This window comes from Mobula hypostoma, chromosome 20 (genome assembly GCF_963921235.1).
Source record: "Mobula hypostoma chromosome 20, sMobHyp1.1, whole genome shotgun sequence".
NCBI lineage: Eukaryota > Metazoa > Chordata > Chondrichthyes > Myliobatiformes > Myliobatidae > Mobula > Mobula hypostoma.
The window spans coordinates 62711777-62738082 of NC_086116.1; the positions used below are offsets into that span (position 1 = coordinate 62711777).

Below are 26306 nucleotides of genomic sequence, written 5' to 3' on the forward strand. Positions count from 1 at the left end.
AGATTCTCCTTTGTGCATTTACTATTAAAGCTCTGGCTTCTGAAAGCCAATTGCACAGAGTGAATTTACCTCAGGACATCTAAACAAACTCTATCCTCAGGGCAAAGGGGATCAAAATAAATCCGATGTTTGAAGGAGGATACAACAAATACACTACTTAAATGACAGGGCTATGTAGAGGGAAAACAATGCCCATTTGTCTCATTTCATCCACTTACTTTAACCAAGGCTAAAGTAACAAATTTAAAAGTTTACTTTAAACAGAGGTTGATATGTTCTTGATTAGTAAAGGCACCAAAGGTTATGGGACGAAGGCAGGGGAATGAGGTTTAAAGGGATAATAAATCAGCCATGATGGAATGGTGGAGCAAACATGGGTTGCTTCATACCCTGGAGAATGTTCCACCAGTCAACAAAATTATGGTTGATCTTCTACCTCAACACCATTTTCCTGCCTTATCTCCCAAATGCACTGATAACCAGAAATTTTTCTACTTCAGTTTTCAATACAATGACAGAAGCTCCAGAGTACCCCAGAGAGGAAAATTCTAACGATTCACCCCTCATTGATTGAAGATTTTTTTCCCCTCTTTTGCATCCCTAATGGCCTAATCCTCATTTTGAGAAAACAGCACTGCAGTTTCCACCCAAAAGATGCTTGTTCAAGATCCCTGCCAAAGTCTCAAGTCTGAAAAACCTGTGCATTAAAAGGGCCAAGTTTACATTTCACCTTTCAAGACATCTCAGTGCACTTCGCACAAAACTGAAGGTTATAACCTTTAAGTGAAACATCAACTATGCTATAGAAAAATATCCATGCTGGAGGCCACATGAAAATGATTCCATGCCAAATGGCTCATAAGCTTTGTCCAGAGTTGTCAATGCCAATTTTGCCAATAGGAAGCATAAAGGATATGGGAATGATCAAATGGCAGAGCAGACTTGATGGGCCAAATAGCCTAATTGTGCTTTTATATCTTATGGAAATTCACCAACAACCAAATCTAAGAAAAGTGCATGAAGGAAGATCTGTGATTGTCCAATGTTTGTTCTTGACCCACAAAAGCCTCCAACTCCAAAAATCAAGGATTATTTTAGAAGATGCTCCTCTTTGCACTCCACAATAATGTACTATCCACGACAATAATCAGGGAGTCCACTGGAGACTACCCCACTGGAGAACTGTATTAAGCAACTGCTCTCGTCAACTTTCTAACTATAATGATTCACCCCCAACACACTTTCCACTACTGTAGAAGTCTAAAAATTATTTGTTTTGGATCGAGAAGCAGAGGCAATCTAACCTCTGCCATCATATTACAGTTGTTTGTGTGAGCACTGAAAGGTGAGGCTCTCTGACACTGTTGACTGATTAACTGCAATGTACTGGATTTTACATAAAAAGATCCAAACTACTCCTCCAACAATCAAGACCTGCAGCAAGGGACAACTTAATGTACATCAGTTCAAATTTTTTAGGGTACCATCTCTCAGGAATAGACATCAATAAAACAAAATCCACCAGAAAGCTCCTACAGCCAGGATATCAAGACATCTGCAGCTGCCTGAGGAAATAAAAGGCATTTGAAGACCTATAAAACCTGCTTCTGGTTTACTGATTTGACAGCCATTCACAACCCCCTGAATCCAAAGACAAGGATAATATACAGTAGGAACCTCAGAGTACTCTAGTACAAACTCTTAAAAACCTTCCAAATCCACAAGGATAGCCATGCCTAGGTAAGCGTCCTCTCCCAGAACAAAATCCCAAGAAGAGGCTCTAAATACACTCTGCAAGAACCAAAGCAAAATCTGCATTTCTGTGCAGACAGCTCCCAGAAGCAAACTCTCATCTGATACATTACTGGAACCACCAAAGCCTCAGTGACATTCCTGGTCAAACTGGAAGTAAAGCACTTGGACAGACTTTGAGCACACTCCCATTCCCTCTGCTGGAGACCAGGGAAAACAACAGAACAATAAGAGAAAAAAAGTGAAGACAGGCAAGAAATGTCCTTTACCTTGTGCATATCATCATATACCAGCTGGTGTGCAAACCGGGGACACGGCTCTTCCTCTTGAAGGCTCTTGTTAGGATTATCTTTTAAAGACTGATCATTCTTATAAACACAGGACCTATACCCACAGAAAAACATGAAGGAAACATAGCTTAAAATATAACCATAGCTCTCATGTAAACAAATTACAAAAAGGATCATTATATTCAAAGAAAATTGTGTACAATAAAAAATAAACTGAGTTTAAAGTACCATCACAACAAAGATCCATATCAATGAGAATTTATCAGTATTCTATCGGTAATGCATTTTGAAATTATGGCCCTCTTTCTGATGCAGTCTACAAGCAGAGAATGTTACTGGCACTACTACTACTACTACTACTCCTACTACCACTACCACGTCGGCTCAGGCCTAGGAGGCCGGTGTCAGGCACGACGACGGACTCTCCACTTCTCCCTCTCCCTCATCAGTGTGTTCAGTTCATCTACATTAGCCATGCCGCTGTCTTCTAGGAGCGTATTGACCATAGTCTTGGGAGGGCGCCCAGGGTTCACCCTCCCATGCTTGGGCTCCCATATGACGACTAGGCTGGCAGGTAGCTCGGGGTGGCGTAGACAGTGCCCCGCTAGTTGCAGTCTTCTCGCCTCGATTTTAGTGGTGAGCATCGGTAAGTCGTTATAGAGCTCGACGTTTGTCATGTGCTGTTGCCAACTGACATCAAGAGCTATCCGGAGCATTTGTGTATCGCAACCATCTAGACTTTTGCATAGTCTTGGTAAGTGTCCATGTCTCGCATCCGTATGTGAGAATGGACCCTATGACTGCTATGAAAAACCTCTTTTTAAGCCCTCTGGTCAGGTTCGACTTCCAGATTTCATGTCATTCACAGACCTCCATGCCAGCGCCTTCTGTATCTTTATGTCCTTCTCTAAACTCATCATTCTTGACCCGAGGTACTTGTAGTCAAAAACTTTCTTAATGGTATCATTCTTTACGGTCGTGAGAGTACCTTCGTCGCAGTTAAACGCCATGTACTGTCTTTTTAGCATTTAGGTGAAGTCCAACTTTAGTGCACTCAATTTCCACTTTTGTCAGTAGCTGCTGTGCTTCCTCCATCTGGTCAAAGAGCAGGACTATGTCATCTGCAAAATCAAAATCTGTGAGAGTAACTGGTCTGACCCTTCTGGTTTAGTCCTGGTTTTATGGTAAAACCAAGCTTGTCATGATCTTTGGTAGCTTGACGCAGAGCGTAATCTAGGACAATTATAAAGATGTAGGGTGACAGAGCATCTCCTTGCAGCACACCAGCTAGGAGCTCGAACACTGCTGTTTCTCCATCTGGTGATACAACTTTCGCCATGGTTTTGGTATAGCTGGACTCTATTGCTCTCAGTAGATGGTCTGGCAATCCATAAGCTTTCAGGATCTTCAGCATTTTACCTTGGTGAATGGAGCCAAAAGCTTTGCGAAAATCGATACAAGTAAGCACGGCTGGTAGGCTGTTCTTCTTGACTTCCTTGATGATTCTACGGAGAGCATGTATTTGCATTACTGTTGTGCGCTTCTGCCCAAAACCATTCTGATTGAATCTTAGCTTAGGGTCAATGGCAGTGCGAATCCTGTTCAAGATCATCCTATTGTATAACTTTGCTAAGATGCAGGTCAAGCTGATACCACGGTAGTTATCTGTCTTCGTGAGGGATCCAGACTTGGGGACTGGGATAAATGTTTGAGAGAGTGATCACTGTTCTGGTTTGTCGCCTTTCATCAGTGCCGTATTACATACGCTCAGCAAGATGTCATCCAGGTCGCAGTTCTTCAGGACATCTGGTGGTATCCCATCTGGTCCAGCGCTCCTGCCCTGTTTGAGTGCATATTTGGCCTTCCTCAGTTCCTCAATGGTGAATGGGCTGTCATCGATGTCGACTTGTGTTAGTATCACGGGTATGTCCTCTTCTTCTTCTGTGATCGTTGGAGGGCTTCCCAGCAGGTTCTTAAAGTGGGTAAACCATGTCTGGACAGCATCCTCTGCTGTTTTATCACTTATTTGACCTGATGGGGATTCTTCCATCTACTGATCTTGTTGCCTAGGCGCCATGCTTCTCCACGCTGCTTGTCTTCATTAGTTACTCATTACTGGCATTGGTACAATTTAATTCAACAGATACATCATTTATGACACCTTTCACTCGTCAGGGTCAAAGCAATCAGTAAAAACTGCTGCATAACAATGTTTTAGCTTGTATTGCCAGCTGATTATCTGCAATCATGAGCACATAGATCAGGAAAGCTGAACTGGTCTTTCCATTTCAGAAGACTCCCTCAGTGAGGTAGCTTAAATCCCACCAGCTCAGGAAGTGAAGTGCAAGTATCCCAATACATGGCCACAACAGAAGGAACGTGGATTATTTCAGATGATCATTTCCATGCTCCAAGGAAGGCAAAATACAGCTGTGTGACGCTTCTTTAAAAATAGGTACGATGCCTGAGAACAAGAGCAGGCATTAAAGACAACTTCCTTTGGACTTGCAATTTTGTTTTAAAATAGGACAAGATTCAATCCATTTGAAAATACCCATTCTGTTAGCAGAAACAAAATACTATATATACACTCTATTTTCTAATACCAAACTACAAATTTCACTTTTCAATTCAGAATCTTCCTCGTGCGCATCAGGAAATTGTCAACATCACTCTGTAAAGATATTAAGAAAGTGCAGATAATGGTTCAAATGAAATATTACCAATGAACAAGGCAAATCATAAACCATAAACAGTCACCTTGCTCAAGCACAATCCAGAAAGCATCAACCATAGATATTGCTTAGAATACATATTTCTGTTCTGTTTGGGGAAGTAGGAAAAGCAAAGCGTACATACTGAAAACAACCATTAAAAATTGTGCAAGCACATTTTCCCTTCTCCCCCTCCCCCCACATACATATATACATACACACACACAAAAATCAGGTTTGAATGATCACTGTAGTTTACACATGCACTTCAGTGCTGCAGGTTTCTCAAATACAAGTGTCACCAACAATCAAAAAAAGTGTCAGTGAATATCAGTCAGGCGGTACAAAATAATCAGGTACTACCAATGTGCGTTTATTACAAGTGATCAGGTAATTTTTTCTTACCAGTTGTTTCGTGCAATGTCATAAATCCAAAAAGAATTGCGAACATTCTCATCCCGTTTATCCTTGTCTTTACTGAGGCCTGAGAGGACATGAATCTCATTCAGTTCAGGGTCAATTGTAGCTCTCTGAGTGAAACCTGTCATTGGAACTAAAGAGCACAACCACTCAGAAAAACACTTTTTTAAAAAAGTACAAGCATTTTTAAAATGTTACAAAATGGTACCAGTTGCAAAATGAGCAATAGCTTTGTAATTTCTCTTAAACCAACAATTTGGTGATTAACTTGATGCCAAGTAAAAGTAACAATATATGCTGAAGATCAAAAGTTCTTTCACTAACTTTAATCAAGTGAAGATAGCATAAACTTCAGAAATTTATATTTCCTTGTCAAAGGGCAGAAAGTACTAGCCAGCTGCATGGTCTAGCAAAACAAAAGAAATGACTTATCGTAAAACCACCAATATACCACATTGTCTGAATACTGATCAAAGAACAAATAGTAGCCCATGTTTAGGCAGGTTCCGCTTAATGGATATGTGGAATTACTGTGTTAGGGACTGGGGTGGAGGGTGAGGTGGAATGTGATGGCACAAAGAGAAAGGAAAATAGAAGAAAACTATTAATTCCTCTCAGCAGGTGCTGTCTGACCTGGTCATCTCCAGCAATCCCTTCTGCATCTGCAATGAGCTATTTTCCATTCAAAATAAGCATTTTTAACATCAATTAGCACATGCGCAGAAATATTTTAATTTCTGAAATATATTCTGTACATACTAGACTTCCTGCATACCGTCAAAAGATGACATTGGGTTTCTGAAGTATGTTCAATTGTTGTTGTATGTTAAAATTGTGTTGTAGTGAAACACTTAGAAATAGTTAAAAATTATAACCCTTCCCATGAAATTAAACCTAAAGGCACATTGGAGATATTAATTCAGCAAATCCTGCATTACTCTTGGAATTGCAGTCAGGAGTCAAAAAGTTCTGAAGTTACCAACAGGAAGAAAATACACTGAATGCTAGAAATGTGAAATTTGATGTTGGATTTGCTTATTATTTATAATGCTGAATTCACTATTGATTTTCGAAGGTTAACTTCTGGTTAAGCTTGTTACAACATTCTGAAAAGTAATCAACCTGAAATGCAAAGTGTTTCATTTCCCAGAGATGCTGCTGACAAGTTGAGCATTTTCACCGTTCTGCTTTTATTTCAGAAGTGCTGCTCCTCAAGCCTGCTTTCTGCTTCAATAAAACAGTGCTGAAGGCTGTAGGGCCACATTGCAATGGAAAATTAATGTGAAAGGCATCTGAGGATGACCTAAGAAATGAAAGATATGTCATCAACTGATCATCTCAAGTGCATTTGGTTTTCCTTTCACTAAAACCACATCTTAAACACCAACTGCATTTCTTCCAACATACACAGTACAGGTGTTCCCCGCTTTTCAAACGTTCACTTTACGAAACCTCACTGTTACGAAAGACCTGTTTTTGCTAACAGAAGGTGTCTTCATTGTTACGAAAAAAGGCAGCAAGCGATAAAAGGCAGTGTGCGCTCTGAGTAGCCGCTCCTCCCCGGTTTCGGAACTGCATTCTCACCAGCATTGCTCAAACAGGTGCCTGTGAGCAGCCGTTTGCAAGATGAGTTCTAAGGTATCGGAAAAGCCTAAAAGAGCTCGTAAGGGTGTTACACTTAGCGTAAAACTAGACATAATTAACGTTTCAATCGTGGTGACGAAGTAAGGACAAAGTGAGTTTGGTTTGTGGAAGTTGACGAAGATGATGTTGAAGAGGTTTTGGCATCCCATGACCAAGAACTGATAGATGAAGAGCTGATGCAATTGGAAGAGGAAAGGATAACAATCGAAACTGGATGCAGTAGCGAACTGAAGCAACTGCGTGAGATTTTCGCTGCAATGATAAAGTACAACTTTAATTTTGAAAGGGTATGTCAGTTTAAGGCATATTTGCAAGATGGTTTGAGTGCTTACAAAGAACTGTATGATAGAAAAATGCGCGAGGCTAAGCAGTCAAGCATACTGTCGTTTTTCAAGCCTTCCACATCAGCCGCAGCAGACGACGAACCTCCACATCGAGGCAGGCAGACATAGAAGATGACTTGCCTGCCCTGATGGAAACATACGATGAGGTGACACCGCAGTGTCCCACCATCCCAACCCCCAGGCCACGGACCGATACATTGCCGCGGAGAATGCAGCGGTAGCCAGGATGCACTCAGCACATCTTTAAGAAAAAAAAGCCAAAATTAACAAGCTAATTAATTAGGTGCCGCCCAGCACATAATTGATCAGCTTGTTTATTTCGGCTTTTTTCTTAAAGACGTGCTGGGTGCGTCCCGGCCACCGCTGCACCCCTGCATGCTTCACGGATCGGTATCAGTCGGTGGCCTGGAGGGTAGGGACCTCGGCACCTCCCCAACCTCCGACGACTCAGCCTAACACACTATCATCAGTGTGCTCGGTGCTGTCTTCCAGATTCCCGTAAATGATACTACACTGTACATACATTATTTCTACTTTATATAGGCTGTGTATTTTTGTGTGTTATTTGGTATGATTTGGCAGCTTCATAGCTTAAAGGTTACTGGAGAGAGTGTTTCTGCCGAGAGCGCTTGCATGAGATTTTCACTACGGAGAACAGTGTGGCAACGTTTGCAGAGAAGTATTTCTACTTTATATAGGCTGTGTATTTATTATATCATTTCTGCTTTTACTATATGTTACTGTTATTTTAGGTTTTGTGTGTTATTTGGCATGATTTGGTCGGCTATTTTTGGGTCTGCGAACGCACACAAATTTTTCCCATATAAATAAATGGTAATTGCTTCTTCACTTTACGACATTCCAGCTCACGAACCGTTTCATAGGAACGCTCTACCTTCGGATGGTGGGGGAAACCTGTATTGTCAACCATTGCCTCATGTAGAAAGGGTGTGTGGGGCATTAGATGGCAGGGAACATACAAAGGATACCTGTCACTGTCTTTTGATTGCACTGATTAACGTCCTATGACAAGCTGAAAATTACTCGCAAACTGCATTTATGAGCCAAGAAAAAGTGAGGGGCAAACGGGGCTATGTCAATATACTTAGAGTTGCAATGGATTATTTTGAATCGGGGCAGCAAGGATGCATTTTAGAAGCATATGGGCCAATGAGAAAGGCATACAAGGATACTGGATTAATGCAGACAAGTAGGATTAGTATTGATAGACAAAGTTGGTATAAGTACGGTGGGTTGAAAGGCCTGTTTCTACGCAGCCTAACAATATTGTTAGAACACAGCTGGAGTACTGTATGTAGCCAGACAACAAGAAGTGAATGCTTTGGAGAAAGTACAGAGAAGATTCACTGGGTTACTGCCTGAAAAGGAGCATTACAGTTACAAAGACAGACTGGGTAGGCGGAATTTGTTTTTCTATTAGCAGAGGCCACTGAAGTTGGATTTAATAAGACCTGATTTGAGGGTTAAGTAGACAAAATTTCAGTGGTTGGAAAGAGAAAGGCTATCTCTATAAGTGATGAATACAGGAAACATGGTTCAGCCAAGGCTACGCAAATATCCACCAATCAGAGCTACCACAGGGACTGACTGAATCCAGGCCAGTAATACATATTGCACGGAAGAAGCAGCATAGTACAAAAGTACAAGTAAGTTTATTATCAAAGTACATAAATGTCACCATTTTCTTGTGGGCATACACAATAAATCCAAGAAACACAACAGAATCAATGAAAGACCACACAACAGGATGGACAACAACCAACGTACAAGGACAGCAAACTGTGCAAATGGGACCTTATTCATTAGTACTGAATGCCGAGCCGTAATCAACGAAGAGCACCATAATACATGCGTTTTTGTTGTCCAGATGTTCCAGGATTGAGTGATGAGCCAATGAAACAGAATCTGCTGAGAACTTGTGCTGATAGGTAAATTACATACTATTCATTATAAACTAGACAACGGGGTGCTTTGAGAGAAGAGTAGTGCAGTCTGATGTGACCAGAATGAACATTAAAATTTCCTGAATGCTATTGGTATCACTTTGCTTTGGAAACTGAAGTAGAAAACCTCAGCTTATTAAAGAGGAATGACGCGTAGCTAAGCAAATATAGCTGCTCCTCATTTAACGAAGGACACTTTTGATGGCATCATTTCTGGTTTACCTGCCACCCTTGTGCCTCTCATTGTCATTCCGGAGACGTGCAGTCCTTTCATCCCCCGTCTCTTCATCTTTTCTGTTGTCTGTTGTTTGTCTCTGATCCAGGAGATATGCATGCCTCTCCCCCGTCTCTTCTTCTCTCATCTTTTTTTGTCCTGACTCTTTGATCCTGGAGTATGCAGCCCTAGCCTCATCCAATTCTTGTTCTCTCCCTCTCCTTGCCACTTCCCGACGTTTGGTGTCATCTCTTGACCATAATGTCCCCCTTCCCTTTCCATGCAGCATAATTAGGCTGCATCATAATGGTGTCGAGGTCCTCATCGACGTCAACGATGGACGAACAACCAATTAGGCTGACCATTTTTTTTTACCCTAATGCTGGATAGAAGATAGGAAGCAGTAACAACAAAGGATGCTGATTATTCTTGATGATGTGGTTGGCGCTCCCCTAAATGGATGTGATATAATCACCACTGTCCTTTGACTGCAGCAAAGGGTTTGTGTGTGTCTTGAAGTACGTCATTAACAATAAAATTCTCTTATTGATGGGTGGCAGTTAGATCTGTCCCAATCCCACACATGCTGATGGTGATTAGCTGAAATGTGACCCCTCGAAATAGAGCTGCCCTGCCCTTTTGCTCCGGTAGGTGTCGCTGCTGAGGCTGGCCATGCGCATGCGTTGGGCTGTTGTGTTCCAATTTCCATGATGGCGGATCGGCTCTCTGGTGAAAGACAGCCTGTTGATTTTAGCGAATGAGCAATTTTATACGAATATATATCCTTGAACTTTGCCTGCATTCTGTAGGTTAGCGCATTTTAATTCGATTTAGCCAAGTGCCGCTGTAGTGCACCGTTTGCGCTAATTGGAGGTCACAAACAGACAGAGCATGAGAGTTTTAGTAGTATATAGATCACTATAAATTGCACATTTAGGCAGAGATGTAACAAAAAGATTTGTACTCATATATATGAATGATGTAAGTAAAAAAGACAACCCAATCCAAATTGGACTGGATTCAATTTCTTTCTCAGGCAGGAGTTGATACGTTTCATCACCAAGCTCTCAAAACAGTTCAGTGAATGCAAGTGCTTCTGGATGATATTTCATTGAGGCAGGTCATCATATTCTTAGGCATTGATATAATTGAAGTCCACTCGAGGCAAATGGGTACCACAGGCTGCCGAAGCAAGAAGTTGGACCTCAGTGATCATTCCAGCCAGTTGATCAGCACAGGCCTTTAGTACTCAGCCAGGTACCCCATCGAGGCTAGATGCCTTTTTCCCATGGGTTCATCCTCCTTAACGATGCTCTCACATCGGCCTCAGAGACAGAAGTCACAGGGACATGAGGGGATGTAGAAGTTTGTCAAGGTTCCTCCATGTTTTGGCAGTCAAAGCTAGCATGGAAGGCATTGAGCTCATCTGAGAGTGAAGCCTTGTTGTCACCCATGTTGCTTGATTTGATTTTGTAAGAGGTAATAGCAGTCAAGCCTTAACACAGCTGTTGAACTTCCACCAGTGACTGAAGTTTGGTCTGGAATTGCCACTTCACACATAAAGTGGCTCTCCAGAGATCGTACTTGGACTTCTTGTATCTTACTTGGTAGCCAGACCTAAATGCCACTGATCTGGCCCTCAGCGGATCGGAGATCTCATGGTTCATCCAGGGCTTCTGGTTGGGGAAGACACTGAATGATTTTGTGGTGACACACAAATTCTGTCTGTGACAACTATGGTGTACTCATTCAGATGCTCTGATGAGTCTTCGACTCAAAGCAACCCCATAGCCGCTACTCTGTCTCCTGCAACCACCTCTGTTCTCCTTTTCTTTTGAGCTTTGCTCTTTAACTTCTGCTTGTATGCAGGGAGAAGGTCAGCCAAGTAACTAGATTTCCCAAAATGCAGTCTAGGCGTAGAATAGTAGGCATTCCTAATCATAGTATAACAGTGGTCTAATGTGTTGGGACCCCAGGTGCTGCAGGTTATATGCTGATAATAACTGGGCAGTTATTTCTTCAAACACCCCACATTTAAGTACCCAATTATGATTTGAAATGCACTGGGGAGGGCAGTTGCTTGTTTGGTGATGGCAGTATTCAGTATCTTAAGTGCCTGGTTAATATCAGCTTTTGGCGGTACGTAACCTGTGGTCAGGATCCTGGAGGAGAACTCTCTTGGTAGGTAGAATAGTTGGCACCTAATCATTATATGTTCCAGGCAGGGGAGACCAGTGTGGGACAAGACCAAGACTGCTGTATTCCAGCACCACAGAGAGTTTATTATGAAACTCAGACCCCCACCTTTTGACTTCTCCAAATCAGCAGTTCAGTCCTTCCTGTGTCACCAAGAAGCTCTCAGAGCCGATCATTGAATCTTGCCCGTTCAGAGTAAACCATATATCCATGAAACACAGAACACAGCAATCCCTCATTTCCTTCTAATATAGCAATCTTGCCCTCAGGTCCTCAACCTTGTTCTCCAGTGACTGCACATTTGCAAACAAGATGTGAGTAAAGGGAATTCCATTGCTTGATGTTTCGGCTTGACTTGGGAGTCTTCCTCTCCTCCCTCTTTTCTGACTATGGTGATGTACCTTCATCTGCTTAAGAGTGCCGTACCTGCATGATTGAGGGTTAAGTTCAGAAGATAATGAAATTGTTGGTTCATTAAGACAGTTCAAATCTATGCTGCTTGAAGGGAAATTACAGGCTGCAGATTGCAGTGAAAAGAGGTACAATTAAAAGTTTTGTAAGTTGCCCGTAATATGTCACCATGGTTCACTGTTGCCATCTTGCTATCATAGAAGCACATTCAAATTGAGAGCAATGCCATGACTGTTGGAAGTGTCAAGAGTACATAAAATGATATCATGCCAACCTGGAGCACAATAAGAGTCTGGACAGCCACTTAATTTCTAGATAGTTTAGATTAGATTTTTTTTTTAAAAGATTATGAGGACACTCAGTCCTTGTTTATTGTCATTTAGTAATGCATGCATTAAGAAATGATACAATATTCCTCCAGTATGATATCACAGTAACACAAGACAGACCAAGACTAAAACTGACAAAAACCACATAATGATAACATATAATTACAATAGTGCAAAGCAATACTGTAATTTGCTATGAGCAGACCATGGGCACGTTAAAAGTCCGGATAGCCCCATCATCTCACGCAGACGGTAGAAGGAAGAAAAACTCTCCCTGCCATGAACCTCCAGCGCCGCAAACTTGACGAAGCAGCACCCTGGAAGCACCCGACCACAGCCGACTCTGAGTCCGTCCGAAAACATCGAGCTTCCGACCAGCCCTACGACACCGAGCACCATCTCTGCCAAGCGCTTCGACCCCAGCCCCGGCCGCCAAGCAACAGGCAAAGCCGAGGATTCTGGGCCTTCCCCTCCAGAGATTCTGGATCGCACAGTAGCAGCGGCAACAAAACAGACATTTCAGAAGTTTCACCAGATGTTCCTCTGTGCTTCTCACGTCCGTCTCCATCAAATCAGGATTGTGCACAGCATCCTACTTAACAAATAACAGATATTCATTCTGGAGGGACTGCTGCACGTTGCGTCGCGTCGCCATCTTCTCTTCATGACTTCTCAACTCAAGAATTTGCAAGGACAATAGATAGTCACATACATAGAGATGATATTGTAAACCATGCAATATATCTTAACCTACCGAACATTGAAAGGACTAGATAGGGTGAATGTAGAGAAGATGTTTCCAATGATGGGGGTATCCAGAACTAGGGGGCACAACCTCAAAATTGAGGAGCAACCCTTCAGAACAGAGGTAAGGAGGAATTTTTTTTAAGCCAGATAGTAGTAAATTTGTGGAATGCACTGCCACAGACTGCAGTGGAGACCAAATCCGTGTGTATATTTAAGGTGGAAGTTGATTTTTTTCTGATTGGTCAGGACATCAAAGGATATGGCAAGAAGGCTGACTCAATGGGCTGAATGGCCTAATTCTGCTCCTATGTCTTACGGTCCTATATCGAAAGAGACAGGAATAGACTAACACACTTTGAGAGTCTTGAAAATATATAATTCCATTATCATTGGGCCAAAATCCCAGAATACTTCTACAATGCACAAGATCATCACAGCGAATGCAATATTCTCCAGAATAAATGAATTTAAATACTGATCTTGCCAGTGAAGCTGTCAACATTCAGTCTCATATTATTAGTTAGAATTGCTTACACAAGAGATGTAACTACAGTACCTAATTGGTGTAAGGTTAAAGTTGGCTTGCTGCAGATATGTAGGTAACTTGTGAGCTACCACATGGGCACTTCCCGAAGAGTAACATATGGAACAAAACAGTAGGTCAAATGTGAAGAAGCAAGATATATACCGTAGTAAGTAAATGTCTGCATGGAGGGAAATTACACAGACAGTGACAATGAGTAAGAATGCTGAATCCTGGCCTGGTAAAAAGAGAAAGAGTAAGGGGTTAAGGAACTTACACAAATGAATATAATCACCAGGTCCAGATAAAATATATCCTAGGCTCTGGAAAGGAGGAAAATCAGTAGCCAGTTAACCTGACTCATTTTGAAGAGGTAACAAGATTGACAGCCAGTTGGTGGTATGGTAGCATCCGCAGTGGACTTCGAGGCCAGTGGTCTCGGGTTCGAATCTGGCCGGCTCCTTGCACGCTTTCCATCCGTGCTGGGTTGAGGTTTGAACAAGCAACCCTGCCTTATATATTAAAAAAAGACAAAAATGTTAAAGATACTGCAAGGTTGCCACATGTTGTGCCACAAAGTGCAGCAAGGAGCAACAACAACAATGAGTTGTGATGACTGATGCAAATGACGTAGTCAAAGACTGTAGCAAAGCTTGTGACAGCTTCATAACAAATTGTCATGAAAAAGATTGAAATTCAAAGGATGATGGGAGGAAGGTTTCAAAAATTGGCTCAGTGGGAGAAAGCAATGTGAAGATCAACAGGAAATTTAGTGACTTTAAGACTGAATGCATTCTGGGTCCACAGGGTTCTGTTATATGTCTTCCTTGTGATAATAATCAATTAAGCAAGGATGATGCAAAATCTCTCAGTACCATTGATAGGAAGAAAGTGGTAGGTTGTAGAAAATGTACTTACAGAATGCATTCACTCATTAAACCATTTAGTCTTTTAAGAGGCAATCATCAGTGTGGGTCCTGTGACTGCAGAACACCAAGATCAACCATGTCTGACATCTGCAGGCCAACACCTAATTTGCAGTGTTCTTGATTAGATTAGTTACAAAAACAAGTTACCTTTCTTGGAGTAGCAGAGCCATATGTGGAGGGGATAAATATACCTCACAGAACCCTTTTAACCCTCTTCTTCCTCACCTTAAATGTGTTCTAGGCTGACCTAGCACATTATACTCTATGTCTCTCATCATGCTATATACCTGTTATGTCACCTCTCAAGGTTCTTTGCTGCAGTGAAACCAGATTCAGCCTGTCCCATCTCAGTAATAATCCAAACCAATTTCATTGTAAATTTCTGCTCTAATCTCTCCAGTCCTGCATACATGCTGCCTAACAAACACTTTGTACAACTTTATCACATCCTCACTCTTAGATTCAAAGCCTCAGTCAATAAAAGGCAAGTACGTTGTATACCTTCCTCACCAACTTGTCTACTGGTGATGCCACTTTCAGAGAACTGTGTACTCTTGTACCCCAAATATCCGCTCAACAGTACTCCCAGGGACCCCTCATTCACTGCGTTTTTACCATGAGCCTTCCTACATCATCTCTCCTCCTTTTTACCAATAACCTTCCATCACCCCTGCCTTTTCAAATAACCCTTCCTCAACACTCCCCAAGTGTTAGCTCAACTAAACTGACATGAATTCTGAAATAAGAAGGCTGCATTCTCAAAAATAACTAAAGAGCTAAGCATAATTAAGAAAAAAATAAGATTCTTCCTCCCATCCCCAAATCAAGGAATCACTGGGTGACATGAATATTAAAGAGACAACAGGATCCTGATTAGATTGAATGAACACATTCTGTACTCCTTAACCAAAACCCCAAATAAAGAGCCAAGGGAAAACTGAGGTCAGGTCACATCTGCGAAGGCAAAGGAATGGGCAATATTTCAAGTTGAGATCCGGGACATCCTAACACAGGGTATCTACCTGAAACATCAATTCTTTTCCCTCCACAGATACTACCTAATCTGCTTGAGTTTCTCCAGCTGTTTGTTTTGAAATCCAGGTTTCAGCATTGTAGTATCTTGTGTACCCAAAATAAAGAATGGGTTGTTCACACTGCTGTATGATTGAACTGTGTGCAGAATGGCATCTGGTTTAGTCTGCTGCAAGAGACAGCGCTTCAAAGTAATCTACTGCATGCAAAATACTTGGGGACTCAGCTAACATAAAACTGCTACATAAAATCTCAATTCTTCATTTCAGCAAAGCATTTCCATTTGTGACTCAAGTCACTGTAAGCATAAAAGCTTTGATACTGCCCAGAAGAACATCTGCTGTACAAGACAATTTTTAATAATGCCAAAACTTCTGCCACTCCTTTATGTAGAATATTTGTGACCTGAATTCAATTTAATGAAGATCATTGGCAGAAATGCATCCAAACATTATCATTTTTTTCCATAGGCAACACCCTAAGCAAGGAAAAAAGTAATCTTACTATCTCTTCTTTCAGTTAGTCCTGACGAAGGGTCTCGGCCCGAAACATCAACTGTACCTCTTCCTATAGATGGTGCCTGGCCTGCTGCGTTCACCAGCATTTTTTGTGAAGATTCCAGTAAGACATCTTTTCGAATATACATGCAGTATTTGGCCTCCATACCAAACGAGAAACATACACACATATTAGAGGCAGTACAGTATCTTGTGGATTTCCACAAGGTGGTTACCCTGAGCCCATTCTTATAGAAAACATAGAAAATAGGTGCAGGAGTAGGCCATTCGGCCCTTCGAGCCTGCACCGCCATTTATCATGATCATGGCTGATCATCCAACTCAGAACCCTGTACCAGCCTTCCCTCCATACCCTCTGATCCCCCTAGCCACAAGGGCCATATCTAATTCCCTCTTAAATATAGCCAATGAACTGGCCTCAACTGTTTCCTGTGGCAGAGAATTCCACAGATTCACCACTCTCCGTGTGAAGAAGTTTTTCCTAATCACAGTCCTAAAAGGCTTCCCCTCTATCCTCAAACTGTGGCCCCTCGTTCTGGACTTCCCCAACATCGGGAACAATCTTCCTGCATCTAGCCTGTCCAATCCCTTTAGGATTTTATACGTTTCAATCAGATCCCCCCTCAATCTTCTAAATTCCAACGAGTACAAGCCCAGTTCATCCAGTCTTTCTTCATATGAAAGTCCTGCCATCCCAGGAATCAATCTGGTGAACCTTCTTTGTACTCCCTCTATGGCAAGGATGTCTTTCCTCAGATTAGGGGACCAAAACTGCACACAATACTCCAGGTGTGGTCTCACCAAGGCCTTGTACAACTGCAGTAGTACCTCCCTGCTCCTGTACTCGAATCCTCTTGCTATAAATGCCAGCATACCATTCGCCTTTTTCTTGCAGGCTTTTTGGAAAAAAAGATCTCCAAGATGTGCAATATTTTGAGGGTTAAATTAATAAATGTTGGCAACCCCTAATACTTCTGAAATATGATTGATGCCAAAGCATTATCCAATAGATTGAATCACAACAACTGATTAGACTCAGGATTAGTAATCAGCTGTTTTGGAGATGAGACTGCAGATGCTGGAATCGGGATCAACACAACAATTGCTACAGGGGCTCTGCAAACCTGGTAGCATATAGGGAGGAAAATGGACAGTTGACATTTTAGGCCGAAATCCTAAATCTTCTGAGTTCTCTACACAGGGCACCATGGATAGAGAGCCAGAATATGCTTAAGGCAAAAACATGTAGATTTTTAACATGGAGTGAAGATAAAGATAAAGAAGTTAGAGGCCTGGAAAGAGAGGGGCAGACATAATTTTAATGAATTAAGTGGAGACTAGAGGAGCCTTGGGATCTACTCCTGTTCCAACATTTAACATTATTAATAGATTTCAACCTGCTCACACACTATAATAATTTTCTGATGGAAATATATCCAAATACTGAGAATGAGTCATGTAAGCTGCGTACCAGAGTTAAATAATGTTGAGGTATTTATTGCATCTGGGATGTTCAGTGCTTCTCTTCCATTAGGCATCTGTAGGTGCTGCTAGTTTCCAAGCAACAAGGTTCATTCTTTGTTGAACATTATGAATCTGGATGCTGCTGATGCTTAAAAAACTGCAATTTATTTCCATGCACTTCTGTAAATGACTGCTAACAAAAAGCATGTAATTCACCATCACATCTTCAAGTACTTTACTGAGGCAACTGTAAAGTAAACTGATGGTTATAGGCAGTGTCTGAAGGAGTATTTCCTCATTGCCCCACCCCTCCTCCAAACTGCATTTGAAATACTGGCAAACTTGGGAAAATATTTTCATGTGGAAAAGGGGTTCAGAACATGGACAAAGGAAAGTTAGTTGAAGGCTATGCCACTGATGGAGTGCAGGGATAAAGGAGAGTTAGAACATAAGATATAGGAGTAGAATTAGGCCATTTGGCCCATCGAGTCTGCTCCACCATTGCATCATGGCCGATCCATTTCCCTCTCGGCCCCAACTTCTTGCCTTCTGCCTGTAACTCTTCATGACCTGAATAATCAAGAATCTCAAGAATCTATCAAACTCTGCCTTAAATATAAATAAAGACTTGGCCTCCACACTCATCACTCTCTCGCAAAAGAAATTCCTCATCTCTGTTCTAAATGGATGTCCCTCTATTCTGAAGCTTGCCTTCTGGTCGTAGAATCCCCCACCCTAGGAAACATGCTCTCCACATCCACTTTGTTGAAGCCTTTTACCTTCGATAGGTTTCAATGAGATCCCCCCCCCCCATTCTTCTGAATTTCAGTGAGTACAGGCCCAGACCCATCAAATATTCTTCATATGACAAACCTTTCAACCCCAGAATCATTTCATGAACCTCCTTTGAACCCTCTCCAACGTCACCACATCCTTTCATATACAAGGGGCCCAAAGTTGCTCACAATATTTCAAGTGAGGCCTTACCAGTGCCTTATAAAGCCTCAACATTACATCCTTGCTTTTATATTCTAGTCCTCCAGAAATGAATGCTAACATTGCATTCACCTTCCTCACCACCAACTCAAACTGCCAATTAACCTTTAGGGAATCCTGCATGAGGACACTCAACTCCCTTTGTGCCTCAGATTTTTGAATTCTCTCTCCATTTAGAAAACAATCTACGCTTTAATTTCTTCTACCAAGTGTATGATCATAAACTTCCTGACACTGTATTCCATCTGCCACTTCTTTTCCCATTCTCCTTCTGGAACTTCTCTGTTTTCTCAACACTATCGGCCCCTCCACTTATCTTCATATCATTTTCAAAACTGTCGACAAAACAATCAAGTCCATCATCCAAATCATTCATGTATAATGTTAAAAAGAAGCAATCCTAACAGAGACCCCTATGGAACGCCACTAGTCATTGGCAGCCAACCAGAAAAGGCTCCCTTTATTCCCACTCTTTGCCCTCTGCCAATCAGCCAATGTCCTATCCATGCTAGTGTCTTTCATGTAATACCGTGGGTCTTAACTTGTTAAGCACCCTCAAGGATGGCACCTTGTCAAAGACCTTCTGAAAATCAAAGTATGCCAGATCCACCGATTCTCCTTTGTCTATCCTACTTGTTATTTCTCCAAAGAATTCCAACAGATTTGTCAGGCAGGATTTTCCCTTGCAAGAAGTATTATGAGCAAAGTGGATGAGTTTAGAGTGTGGATCAGTTCTTGGAACTACGATGTTGTGGCCATTACAGAGACTTGGATGACTCAGGGGCAGGAATGGTTACTTCGAGTGTCAGGCTTTAGATGTTTCAGAAAAGACAGAGAGGGAGACAAAAGAGGTGGGGGCATGGCACTGTTGATCAGAGATAGTGTCACGGCTGCAGAAAAGGAGGAAGTCACAGAGAGATTGCCTATGGAGTCTCTGTGAGTGGAAGTTAGGAACAGGAAGGGGTCAATAACTCTACTGATCTTTTTATAGACCACCCAATAGCACAGGGACATAGAGGAGCAGATAGGGCGACAGATTCTGGAAAGGTGTGATAATAACAGGGTTGTTGTGGTGGGAGATTTTTAATTTCCCCAAATATCAATTTCCCTAGAGCAAGGGGTTTAGATGGGATAGTGTTTGTTAGGTGTGTTCAGGCAGGTTTCTTGACACAATATGTAGATAAGCCTACAAGAGGAAAGGCTGTCCTTGATCTGGTATTGGGAAATGAACCTGGTCAGGTGTCAAATCTTTCAGTGGGAGAGCATTTTGGAGATAGTGATCACAACTCTATCTTCATTATCATAGCATTGGAGAGGGATGGGAATGCGTTTAATTAGAATAAGGGGAAATATGAGGCTATCAGGCAGGAACTTGGAAGCATAAATTGGGAACAGATGTTCGCAGGGAAACGTATGGAAGAAACGTGGCAAATGTTCAGCAGATATTTGCGTGGAGTTCTGCATAGGTACGTTCCTCTCCCTCTCTCTGGCTATCCATCCCATAGGATGATGATGGTTCAGGACCAGCATGTGTGTGAATGGATTTTAGGTGAGTGGGGGTTGCACAAGTCCAGACCCACCCTCTCGACATCCCCTCCCAGATACAGCGGCATGGTGGGGTCCAAGACAACTGGGGGAAGGTTCTATTGCAGTGAATGGCCAGACCAAGCTTCGATCCAAGGGATGCTCTTTCCGCGTTTCATGGCATGTGTTTGCTAGATGGCCATTGGCCCTACAAGAGGGTTCATCCGCCCTTTGACAGATCTTGTTTTTTGTCCTGCAGGGTGTCTAGCCACCCTCCTCACCAGGCAAGCCTGGTGGGGGAGCCAGTTTAGTCGCCGACCACCCGACAAGTAGTACTGTGTTACATGGTACCAGTAGCACTCAGACGAGTGACCTGACTATAAAGGTACATTCCAATGAGACAAGGAAAGGATGGTAAGGTACAGAAACCATGGTGTACAAAGGCTGTTGTAAATCTAGTCAAGAAGAAGAGCTTACAAAAGGTTCAAGAAACTAGGTAATGATAGAGATCTAGAAGATTATAAGGCTAGCAGGAAGGAGCTTAAGAATGAAATCAGGAGAGCCAGAAGGGTCCATGAGAAGGCCTTAGCAGACAGGATTAAGGAAAACCCCAAGGCATTCTACAAGTATGTTAAGTACTACTACTATGTCGACTCAGGCCTAGGGGGCCGGCGTCGGGCACGATGATGGACTCTCCACTTCTCCCTCTTCATTATCAGTGTGTTCAGTTCATCTGCAAACGTACATTAGCCGCACCGCTGTCTTCTAGGAAGTTGACCATAGTCTTGGGAGGGTGCCCAGGGTTCATCCTCCCATGCTTGGGCTCCCATATGATGACAAGGCTGGCAGGTAGCTCGGGGTGGTATAGACGGTGTCCCGCTAGTTGCAGTCTTCTCGCCTCAATTTTAGTGGTGAGCATCGCTAGGTAGTATGTTAAGAGCAAGAGAATAAGACATGAGAGAATAGGACCAATCAAGTGTGACAGTGTAAAAGTAGAGTTCAAATCAGATTAAGTGTGAGGTGGTTCATTTTGGTAGGTCAAATATGATGGCAGAATATAGTATTAATGTTAAGATTCTTGGCAGTGAGGAGAATCAAAGGGATTTTGGTTCTGAGTCCACAGAACACTCAAAACTGCTGCGCAGGTTGACTCTGTGGTTAAGAAGGCATATGGCACATTGGCCTTCATCAAACATGGGACTGAGTTTAAGAGCCGAGAGGTAATGTTGCAGCTATATAGGAACCTGGGACCCCACTTGGAGTACTGTACTCAGGAAGGATGTGAAAACCATAGAAAGGGTGCAGAGGAGATTTACAAGGACGTTGCCTGGATTGGGGAGCATGCCTTATGAGAATAGGTTGAGTGAACGTGGCCTTTTCTCCTTGGAGCGACAGAGGATGAGAGGTGTAAAAATTGATCGTGTGGATAGTCAGAGGCTTTTTTCCCAGGGCTGAGATGGCTAGCATGAGGGGACACAGTTTTAAGGTGCTTGGAAGTAGGCACAGAGGAGGAGATGTCAGGGGTAAGTGTTTGTTTGGTTGTGTTTTTTTTTACTCAGAGAGTGGTATGGAATGGGCTGCCGGCGACGGTGGTGGAGGCGGATACGAATACGATAGAGTCTCTTAAGAGACTCCTGGATAGATACATGGAGTTTAGAAAAATAGAGGGCTATGGGAAACCTAATGTAATTTCTAAGGTAAGGACATGTTCGTCACAGCCTTGTGGGCCAAAGGGCCTGTATTGTGCTATAAGTTTTCTATGTTTCTATAATTCTATGAAACCATGCTGACTTTGGCTTATTTTATCTGTGCCTCCAAGTACTCCGAAACCACATCCTTAACAATCAACCCCAGTGCTTTCCCCAAACACTAAGGTCAAACTAACCGGCCTATAATTTCCTTTCTTTTGCCTCTCTCCATCCTTGAAGAATGAAGCGACATTTGCAATTTTCTAGTCCTCCAGAACCATTAACTTTCATTTCATTTAACTTCCCATTAAGTTTTGCTGTATTCTATGGAGATGGGTTGGAAAGTAAGGAACCTTTGTTTTGATGATTAGCAAAAAATGGTGAAGTTTTTCAGGCAAATTTCAAAATATCAAATGACTGTCCGTGTGTAAACTTTTACTCAGATCATCATCCAAGAAGACCAAGAAGCAACAAGTCATACAAATTTTCCACATTTCTTTTAACAAGCAACATTATTTCTTCATTTCCTTACTGAGTTCAAGTAACTCAAGGGCGAAGGTTCTCACTTGGATTTCTAAGAAGTGCTTGATGTCATAGAAACAGATTTTACATTCACGTTACTAGGTTACAGGAGCCCTAACGTAAAGTTAGCATCACTTCACAACGCAGCAATCACCAATTTGGATTCAATTCCTGCTGTTCCCTCTAACGAGTTTGTACATTCTTCCCATGACCACGTGGGTTTCCTCTGGTTGCTCCAGTTTCCTCCCGCATTCTAAAGACGCATGGGTCTGGGTAGGAGTCAGTAAGTGTGAGCATGCTATGTTGGCGCCAAAAGTGTGGCAATACTTGCAGCTGCCCAGCACAATCCTTGCTGATTTGACACAAATGACGCAATGTTTCAATGTACATGCAATAAATAAATCTAATTTTTAAAATATCTTTGTTTAAAAAAAATATTTTAAAGAAGGATGGATCAAACCAAATCTAGTCATCTAATTTACGGTAACATTTGTGAGTAATCTACATTTTCTGGCTGAGCTGTTAGGAATCTTAAATTCTGAGATAATAGCAGCACTGAGGCAACAGAAGTTTTCCTAAGAGAACAGTAAACACATATACAAACAGAGAATCGAGGAGCATTTCAACTCCTTGGACCCTCAGCGCATGCGGCATGGCACACAGGTCATTACAGACTTCAAACACCTAGTACTGTGCCCCCTTCCATCTCAGCTTCCCTCCTTGATGAGCTCAATTACTTCTACGCTCGCTTTGACCGAGAGAACAAGGATCTCCTACCTGGTGAACTGCCTCTCTCACTTTCCACCTCCGATGTTTGTGCCACCCTAAGCAGGGTGAATGTACGGAAGGCAGCTGATCCGGATGGAATAACTGGCCGTGTGCTCAGAGTCTATGCAAGGCAGTTGGCCGGGGTCTTCACGGACATTTTTAAATCTGTCCCTGGCCCAGGCAGTTGTCGCCACAAGCTTCAAGATCACCACCATCGTGCCAGTGCCAAAGCATTTCACTGCCACAGGCTTAAATGACTTCCGCCCAGTTGCACTCACCCCCATCATTGCAAAGTGCTTTGAGAGACTGGATCTATCACACCTGAAACCCTGTCTGCCCACTACCCTGGACCCCCATCAATTTGCCTATCGCACCAACAGGTCAACAGAGGACGCCATCTGCATGGCACTTCACTCTGCCCTGACCCACCTGGACAGCCCCAACTCTTCCGTCAGAATGCTATTCATTGACTTTAGTTCAGCATTCAATACTGTGATCCCCTCCAAGCTGATTGCCAAACTTTGCCAGCTTGGTATCAGCGTATCCCTCTGCAATTGGACCTTGGACTTTCTGACTAACAGACCCCAATCAGTTAAGTTAGACAACCTCTCCTCCTCCACTCTCACCCTGAACACCGGCGTGCCTCAAGGCTGTGTGCTGAGCCCTCTTCTGTACTCCCTTTTCACCTATCACTGCGTTCCTGTACAATGTTCTAACTCCATAATCAAGTTCGCAGACGACACCACGGTGGTTGGCCTGATCAGAGGGGGTGACGAGACGGCCTACGGGGATAAGGTCCAGCACTTGGCCGTGTGGTGTGCCGACAACAACCTGGCCCTTAACACCCAGAAGACCAAGGAGATCATTGTGGACTTCAGGCATGCTAGGAGCCACACTCACGTCCCCATCTACATCAACGGAGCTGTAGTGGAGTGTGTATCAAGCTTCAAATTCCTTGGTGTCCACATTTCCAAGGATCTCACCTGGTCCCTGTATTCCTCCATCCTGATCAAAAAGGCACAACAGCACCTTTATTTCCTGTGGAGCATCAAGAAAGCTCACCTCTGTCCCAGGATACTGACGAACTTTTACCGCTGTACCATTAAGCGCATACTCACCAACTGCTTCTCAGTGTGGTATGGCAATTGTTCCGTATCAGACCACAATGCACTCCAGCATGTGGTGAAAACTGCCCAGCAGATTTATCGACACCCAATTGCCCACAATTGAGAAGATCTACCATAAACATTGCCTGGGCAGGGCGAAAAGCATTATCAAGGATGCATCTCACCCTAACCATGGACTTTTTACTCTCCTCCCATCTGGTAGGCGCTACAGGAGCCTCCGCTCCCGCACCAGCAGGCACAGGAAGACCTTCTTCCCTGAGGCTGTGACCCTGCTGAACCTCACATCACAGCGCTAAGCAGTATTGCACCTATATTGTACTGTCTCAGTAATTTTATATTTCTGTGCTGTAGCACTTACTTTTTATTTGCAGTTATTTTGTAAATAACACTATTCTTTGCATTTCATTTGCTTTGTATCTGTACTCGACACAATGACAACAAAACTGAATCTAATCTAATCTAACCTAACCTAACACAAGCTAATATCCTCAACAAACACTGGTGCTAATTCAGTACTCAATACCAAATCAATACTGTGTGAGACATTAACAATGGACAAATGGGCTTGCACAAAGAAACAGGAAGAACAATTCTCCCCATTGTTCTCTAACAATTCCTGTAAAATCAAAATGATTTATACATCTTGGCTGCTTGCCTTTAGTATTCTCCATGAATCATCGGACAACATTTTATCCCATGGATACAGGAGAGTTTGTGGGTAGGGCTTTTTGTGGGATGGGTTATGAGCAATAGTCAGCTCTAACTACAATAAGCAGTAAACAAAAAAAATACAGCAAAACAAAGAAAGTATACCAACAGAACACACCGCTTCCATTCAAGATTTAGGGTATCTCCTTCCCAGGCCCAGTGTTCTGGACTCGGGTCAGGGTGGAGATGGATGGTTGTTGGTTTGTGGACTAAATAGGATGGTAATTCTCTCCACACATCACATCCAAATGCCATGGAAAGTGACCACTTGGCAGTGTGGACATCGAGCTCAACACTGTTGCCCGAATGGACCAGGTGCAAAACTGATGCAGGTGCAGACACGCAGTGGAGTGATGATTTAAGAGACTGCAAGCATAGAATCTGCTGGATGAGCTCAGCACGTTCAGCAACATTTGCGATGTTCATTTTTCCGGTGGAGTCCCTGCATCAGGAGTAAAGCGATGCAGGTATACAGATGAAGAGGCAACCTGGGGTGATACTCTATTAGTTATAATAACTAAAATATTTCCTCTCTGGTTTGGAACGTTAACCTCTTCCCCCACACAAATAAACCTGGACAACATATGAAGTACTACTTCATTGCTAACTGCGTGGTTACACACTCCTTAAGGTCTGAAGATTGCTAACTCAGTTCTATGGTCTCACTCTGTGGTCTGCACTTATAATGAATTAAAGGTCAGGGTAAAGGTGAAATAGATAATACTTTCAGACCGACTATGGAGGCCAAGTCACTAGGTATACTTAAAGCGGAGGTTGATAGGTTCGTGATTAGGAAGGGTGTCAAAGGTAATAGGAAGAATGCAGGAGAATAGGATTGAGAGGGATATTAAATCAGCCATGATGGAATGGCGGAGTAGACTCAATGGGCTGAATAGCCTAATTCTGCCCCAATGTCTTATGGTCTTGACTCTTCAGTTGAGCTTACTATCAATTAGTTAAAAAGTACTTTCATCAAAAGGTAGATTTAGCACTCTCACTTCCTATAAAAGACCAGATCCATTCTCCATGCCGTATGGTCAGCAATGTCTTATCCAAGTCTGTAAAGGTTAAAAGAAATCACCTAAAAAATCAACTGTGAAAGCCAGCACGAAGGCAAAGCCTACACCCCTGCATGCAGTTGCCTGTGCTTAATACAAGTCAATCATAGACAGACATGAATAGGTCACAAAATTACTTATTTTGTTGCTCTTCTTTCTGACCTTTATTATGTCAGCATGAACAAAGAAAATCTTCCTGATCAGCAAAGTGCCAATCAAAGTAATTGCAAAGGCAATTAGGAGAGAAAGGACTATTCTACCTCCTTATCTCACGATTGAAGGCCAGACTTCTAAATTACGCCAATCATAAGCAATCAATAACCTAGCATTACAGCTTAATAAATTACGCTGCGTTTCTTGATAGCATTCTCACCTCTCAGCTAGGTGGCTCTGGATTCAAGTTCCAGTCCACCAATTTCAACAA

General features: G+C 42.6%; 1 protein-coding gene across 7 annotated transcripts in view; it reads right to left on the bottom strand.

Annotated features, from left to right (window-relative positions):
* mkln1 (muskelin 1, intracellular mediator containing kelch motifs) overlaps positions 1-26306 on the bottom strand; it is a 186064-nt gene that overhangs the window by 54280 nt on the left and 105478 nt on the right. For all 7 annotated transcript variants that reach the window (XM_063073055.1, XM_063073058.1, XM_063073054.1 and 4 more), the window contains 2 exons: positions 5162-5309; positions 2022-2136 (listed from right to left, as the gene is read on the bottom strand). In XM_063073055.1, the coding sequence (XP_062929125.1) occupies positions 2022-2136; positions 5162-5309 (263 nt within the window). The remainder of the gene's footprint in view (positions 1-2021; positions 2137-5161; positions 5310-26306) is intronic.